This window comes from Salvelinus sp. IW2-2015, unplaced genomic scaffold, assembly GCF_002910315.2.
Source record: "Salvelinus sp. IW2-2015 unplaced genomic scaffold, ASM291031v2 Un_scaffold1216, whole genome shotgun sequence".
Taxonomy (NCBI): Eukaryota; Metazoa; Chordata; class Actinopteri; order Salmoniformes; family Salmonidae; genus Salvelinus; species Salvelinus sp. IW2-2015.
The window spans coordinates 219,465-226,057 of NW_019942783.1; the positions used below are offsets into that span (position 1 = coordinate 219,465).

The window sequence follows — 6,593 nt, forward strand, 5'->3', positions numbered from 1 at the left end:
TTCGAGCACAATGAGCCTAAGCTGCCGAGGAGGGCTCCGATGACAACGTGGGCTACACACCCAGTCTCCACTGAGGACATATGTGTTAACCCTCACAAGGCTGCCGGCTCAGACGGCATTGCTAGCCCTGCCCTCAGAGCATGTGCAGACCAACTGGCTGTTGTCTTCTCTGACATTTTCTCTCCCTAGGTCAGGCCGCTATACCCACCTGCTTCAAGATGTCCACTATCATCCCTGTGCCCAAGAAAGGGAAAGTAACTGAACTGAATGACTATCGACCAGTAGCACTCACTTCTGTTATCATGAAGTACTTAAAGAGGCTAGTCAAAGACCATATCAYCTCCTCCCTCCCTGACACACTCGACTCTCTCCAATTCGCCTACCGCCCTGACAGATCCACGGACGACGCAATCACCATTGCACTGCACACTGSCCTTAGCCACCTGGACAAAAGGAATGCATATGTGAGGATGCTGTTCATCGACTACAGCTCGGTCTTCAATACCATAGTGCCCTATAAGCTCATTACAAAGCTCACGGCCCTGGGTCTGAACTCCTCCCTATGCAACTGGGTCCTTGGCCTCCTGACGGGACATCCCCAGGTGGTGAAGGTAGGCAACATTACCTCGTCGACACTGATTCTCAACACAGGGGCCCCACAAGGGTGCGTCCTCAGTCCCCTCCTGTATTCCCTGTATACACACRACTGCATAGGCTCACACAGTYCCAACTCCATCAGCAAGTTTGCTGACAACACGACAGTAGTAGGCCTGATTACCAACAACGACGAGAGAGTTTACATGTAGGAGGAAGGCACTCTGAYGGCGTGGTGCCAGGTAAACAACCTCTCCCTCAATGTTAGAAAAACAAAGGAGCTGATTGTGGACATCAGGAGGAACCAGGCTGGACACGCCCCCATTCTCATCAACGGGGCCGCCGTGGAGACAGTCAATAACTTAAAATTGCTTGGTGTACACATCTCAGWGAAGCTGAAATGGTTTAACCACACGGACRCGWGAAGAAGGCACGACAGTGACTCTTCAACCTCAGGATGCAGAAGAAATTTGGCCTGTACCGAAGGGCCCTCCACAGTGTGCATCATCGAGAGCATACTGTCGGGCTGCATCACTTACGGCAACTCCACCGCCACGGACCGTAAGGCGCTTCAGAGGGTGATATGTGCAGTCAAATTCACCATTGGGTGCACACTGCCTRCCCTACAGGACAACACCAGGTGTCGCAGGAAGGCCAAGATGATCATCAGGGACCCCAGCCATGCCCTGTTCTCCCTGCTTCAATCACTCAGATGCAAACAGTTGTAAGGGATTTCTGCCCTTTGTTCGTACAAGAGACCACAGGAAACTTATTTGATCAGAGGTTAGTTTTTTTAATAAGGATTGCAACCTGGAGYATACACTTACAGTAATTTGCAAGTAACACACTCAGTTCTCAAGATGGTGTTTGCCCTTTTTCTCCCTACTATGGTTCACACAGCACAGGGTGATGTCCCTTAACTTTAATACCATATAAGCTCATTATTATCAGTTGCTAATACAAAATTGTCTCTGCTAGCCATGTTTTGAGGGTATACATTGTTCGTTTACATTTCATCTAGGCCTACATTGTTTACAAACATTGGTGTAAAACAAGCTTATATTTTGGGTTCTGATGGGGTAGGTCTACGACAGTTGAACTAGCTCATGAGGCATTTATAACTTAGCGTATTCTTCAAGAATCAATGGGTATAGGCTATATCATTCATGTATAGCCTATATCCAAAAATGGATGTAGCAACTAAGAGTTATAGCTGTGTTGGTTAGAATATGAGAACTCCTTTTACGGCTTGCCTCAGAAAGAAAAAGTGAGGAGCGCTATACACTATAAACCTACTTCAAACTGAGGACTTTCGGAAGGCTGCCAAGACTTGTGGCTTTCCACTTACATCAAATGTTGGGAAGAGAATGTTGGCTGCGTTCCGAAACGGAAAACTATTCCCACCAGGGTTCAGGAAACACTGCGGGCGGCAACAGACAAATCARGACGGCGTTTTTTCACTTCGACAGTGCAGTGAGACCCAGGTTAGTGAAAAACAACAAAAGCAACACCATCAGTTGTTTTGTCTGCGCGTGATGCCTGGTTTATAGAGGCTTCCCAACTAAAATAACCATTATAGTGTATTTCAACTTCAAGAAGACGATGCTCTTGCAAACCACATTTTGTGTAAAAATAGTTACACATTTAATTTAATCTAGGCCTACATGTACAAATAAAAATATATTAAAAAAAATATATCAACATAACGAAGTCCCTTGAACAAGTATTTATTTGACAGGAACGCACAACCCTTTCCACAGTATGTGCGTAAAATACACTTTACGCAGGAGGAATGTTGGCCTTTATCCAAAAACTATTGGATTAAATCCCGGCAATTGCATAACTTTATTCAACGTATGGGAGAACTTTGGATTTCTGGAGGGTGCTGCATGGGGGTGGGACGAGGGACGGACGGGTGTAGCTCATCCGAAATTCACTTGCGCGCCTAATCTTATTTCATGCTCGCAATCGCCTCCTCTATCCAGAACACCCCATGGTGTTTAGATGGTGGTTTTGAGAATGACTTCGTTAGTTAAATGGATATTGATACTCCTTGGCCTGATCTCAGTAATAGCGAATATTGTCATTGTATGTCTTTACTCAGGTAGGCTGCCCAAATGCTCCTCGAAGCCGCATCATGTTTTCAAGGGCAAACACAATGAACGCAGCGCGGTGTTTGCTGACCTGTCCGCCGAGGAATATCTCCAAGTCCGCGACTATATGAGTAATCAGAAAGACTTGGATATTTCTGTCAATSCGCTTACAAAGCCTTCAGGGAATTTTCTCTTCTTAATTGATGTTTTGTTGCCAAGGAAAGCAGATGCGCTTGGCTACCTAGATAACAATAAGCCCAAGCCGGTGAGAGAGGCGACTGCGGTGGTTTTCTATGGCACCCTTGGGCACATTAAAGAATATGTGGTGGGACCTCTCCCCAACCCGACTTATCACCGCGATGTCACCGTTGAGAGRTATAAAGAAGAGTTGCCCATCAATGCGCGTACGGTCACCATTGGTGAATATGCACTTATTTTCAAGTTTATTAATGAAGAGGTATTTACAAAACTTGGTAAAATTGTGAAAGAAAGTTTTGATGTCAGTAAAGAGAAAACCCTGAATTGTTTCGAAGGCATGCCTCGGGGTGTCAAATCAGGAGAGAGACAGACATGGATATCTTTCTTTCGTGATTTGAGTGGGATGTACATCCACCCTGTAGGTTTGGAAGTTTTAATCAACCACGAAAGCACCAACGCGTCTCTTTGGAGTGTGAAGAGATTACTTTATAACGGACAGTACTTTGACAGTGTGGAGGATCTTATAAAACAATATGATGATGGAAAAGTGACTAAAATTGTGTATAAACCTGTCCAGAACTATGCATCACTCAAACCTAAAATTAAACCCACCGGTTTAAGCCCTCAGCAGTTTTACGCGCAAGGTAAACGCTTCAGTGTCAAGAATAATCATGTTATGTATCTCGAATGGAGTTTTGCGTTTGGTCTGAGTTCCCTCACCGGTATGAGAGTTTTTGACGTTCGTTTCAAGGGGGAAAGGATAGCTTATGAGGTTAGTGTTCAAGAGGCAATGTCAGTGTATGGTTCCATCACACCCGGCATGATTCTGACTAAGTTTTTGGACTCTAGTATCGGAATAGGGCGCTTTGCGCACGAGCTCGTTCGAGGCGTGGATTGTCCGTACGCTGCAACCTACATCGACACTTTCCGATACATTGACGTCAGTGCACCTCATAGATTCAGGAATTCAATTTGCCTTTTTGAGCACAATACAGGCCGTCCTCTCAGAAGACACTTCTCGGACTTTTTCAGCAATAGTTATGGAGGCATGGTTAACAGTGCCTTAGTTTTTAGGACCATTACGGCCATAGGTAACTATGACTACTTGTGGGACTTCATTTTTTACCAGAGCGGCTCTGTTGAGACCAAAGTGCATGCCACTGGATACATATCGTCATCTTTCAATGTTGATGGCAATCTCAAATACGGACACCAGGTGGCAGAAAATACTATTGGGAACATCCACACTCATTTCATCAACTTCAAAGTTGACCTGGACGTGTTGGGTAAGTGTGAACAATGCATTTGGCCTAGTATGAACCGATGAAAGGTCAAGCACAGTTGTAAATGTTTTAAATGTCTTGTGGCCACTGAAGACCTGGTTTTAACCCCAGTTGGTTACATTGGTGCTGGACATGTCTCTGCAAGTTATCTTTCATTTCAATGATAGGATTATAACATGATCCAATAATTAGAATTTTGAATTGGGTTTCTGTACCACAGGGGTTGAGAATGTATTCCAGACCAAGGACATGAAGTTTATGAATGTGTCTTTACCCTGGATGCCGGAGCGCTATGCCATGGTTCCTCAGCTGGTGGAGGCCCAGCTAAAGACTGAGAAGGAGGCTGCTCTCCGCTACGACACCAAGACGCCACGCTACCTTCACATCGCAAGCAACCGCACCAACCGCTGGGGCCACCAACGCTCCTACCGCCTCCAGGTGGTCAGCTTCACCGGTGACAGCCTTCCAGAGACGGAGCCAGAGGAGAAGTCCATGTCTTGGGCTAGGTGAGGCTCCCTCCTCTCTCCTCCTAAGGTCCTAATTCCCAAAACATAGGTTACAGGTAGACCAAAGGCAAAGCAGTTTGACCAACTTTTGCTATTTTATTTGACAGGTATAAAGTGGCCATCACTAAGCACAAAGACTCAGAACAGACCAGCAGTAGCCTGTACAGTCAGAACAACATGTGGACACCAGCAGTGGACTTCAGCAAGTACATTGAGGATGATGAGAGCATTGAGAACCAGGTATGTTTTTGATCTTATGRCCATTGTCCTTACATATATTTGACCCCTCTCTCGAGATTTGCACATTTTCAGGTCATTGATAAATGAAGGTTTGGTAGTCACCGAATTAGTGCTTTTTCGTCTAGGACCTGGTTGCCTGGGTAACCACCGGCTTCCTCCACATTCCTCACGCTGAGGACATCCCCAACACAGTTACCGTTGGAAATGGAGGCGGAGTGATCCTGAGACCACATAACTACTTTGACGAGGACCCGTCTATTCACTCTCCAGACGGGGTGTACATCAGTCCAGGGTCAGAGGGAAACTGTGAAAATAACAAGATGGCCTGCTTGGCTGAAGACGCATGCAGCCCAGTCATTGAACCCTTCACCTACAGTGGGTTTGAAGGGACCATAAAGTTTGAAGAGTGAAAAAAAAAGTCCCCAGTCCCAATCCTGAGTGTGCTCTGCGCTAAACACTTAAACACCTGTGAAAATGTGAATCTTGCCCAAGACAACATTTGAAATAACTAAGAAACAACATTGGATTTCTAACTTAGCATGGACTCTACAAGTTGTCAAAAGTGTTCCACAGGGATGCTGGCCCAAATTGACTCCAATGCTTCCCACAGTTGTTTCAAGTTGGCTGGATGTCTTTGGGTGGTGGACCATTCTTGATACACACGGGAAACTGTTGAGAGTGGAAGACTCCAGCGGTGTTGCCGTTCTTGACACACTCAGGCCAGTGTGCCTGGCACCTGCTATCATACCCTGWTCAACAGCACTTAAATCTTTTGTCTTGCCCATTAACCCTCTAAATGGTACACTCACTGTATATATTCAACTCAATACAGTATAGGTTTATATCTGCTGATTTKAATACTTTATCACTGCACTGAGGCTTTTCAATTCACTTTCGTCTGACCACTCTCTGTATGAGGAGGAAGCCGAAACTCTCCGTTGATTGTTTTGTTTATGTTTTTACCTTACACATAAGAAAGAATCTGTCTAGTTGTCTCTCCCAATAAAAATAAAAATATTTGTTTAAAATGGGCTGGACCTCAGCTGTTTCCTGTTTTTTCAGTCTTTCTACTCCCCATGGTGTCTGCAGAGACCAGATCAAAGTGGGTGAATGAACTCCCCACCCCTCCTCACTTCATGGGAACGGAAGTTCTTGTTGTAATGTATTTTAATACATTGATAACTTTTTTTTAACCTTTATTTAACTAGGCAAGTCAGTTAAGAACAAATTCTTATTTACAATGATGGCCTACACCGGCCAAACCCGGACGACGCTGGGCCAACTGTGCACCACCCTATGGGACAATCACGGCCGGTTGTGATACAGCCTGGATAAGAATTAACTTAGATTTTTTTTCACAGTACAATAGGGTAACAAATTTAAACAGCACTGCAATTTATTTCCTGTAAACGTGCATTTCTGGGGGGTTTGTTGCACAAGATTTTGCCATTTTTTAAGGCCATTGCGAGTCTGTAATTTCCCCCGTTGGATAACCCACAGATTTTGTAACATATCTTGGCGCAGCCTCCAATCCTTACAAAAGGTGACCTGAAAATGACCTCCTCTCCCTGGCCATCGTAAATATTTGAAGGAATGTCCATGCAGCGAAGAGGCCTCTTACGCTGAACTTTGTCCACATTCTGGAGTGATGGATTTCTGCTCCGGTGCTAAGTGCCTCT

General features: G+C 45.1%; 1 protein-coding gene across 2 annotated transcripts; it reads left to right on the top strand.

The window, feature by feature from the left end:
- Positions 1 to 1,945: 1,945 nt before the first annotated feature.
- On the top strand, positions 1,946 to 5,945 carry aoc2 (amine oxidase copper containing 2). Of its 2 annotated transcripts, none has more exons than XM_070438832.1 (4): positions 1,946 to 2,078; positions 4,389 to 4,674; positions 4,782 to 4,914; positions 5,040 to 5,945. In XM_070438832.1, the coding sequence occupies exons 2-4, from the start codon at positions 4,418 to 4,420 to the stop codon at positions 5,322 to 5,324; spliced, it is 675 nt and encodes a 224-aa protein (XP_070294933.1). In that variant the 5' UTR covers positions 1,946 to 2,078; positions 4,389 to 4,417; the 3' UTR covers positions 5,325 to 5,945. The 2 variants fall into 2 exon arrangements, with proteins under 2 accessions (XP_070294933.1, XP_023993263.1); XM_024137495.2 differs by lacking the exon at positions 1,946 to 2,078 and adding an exon at positions 2,523 to 4,171.
- The last annotated feature ends 648 nt before the right edge of the window (positions 5,946 to 6,593 follow it).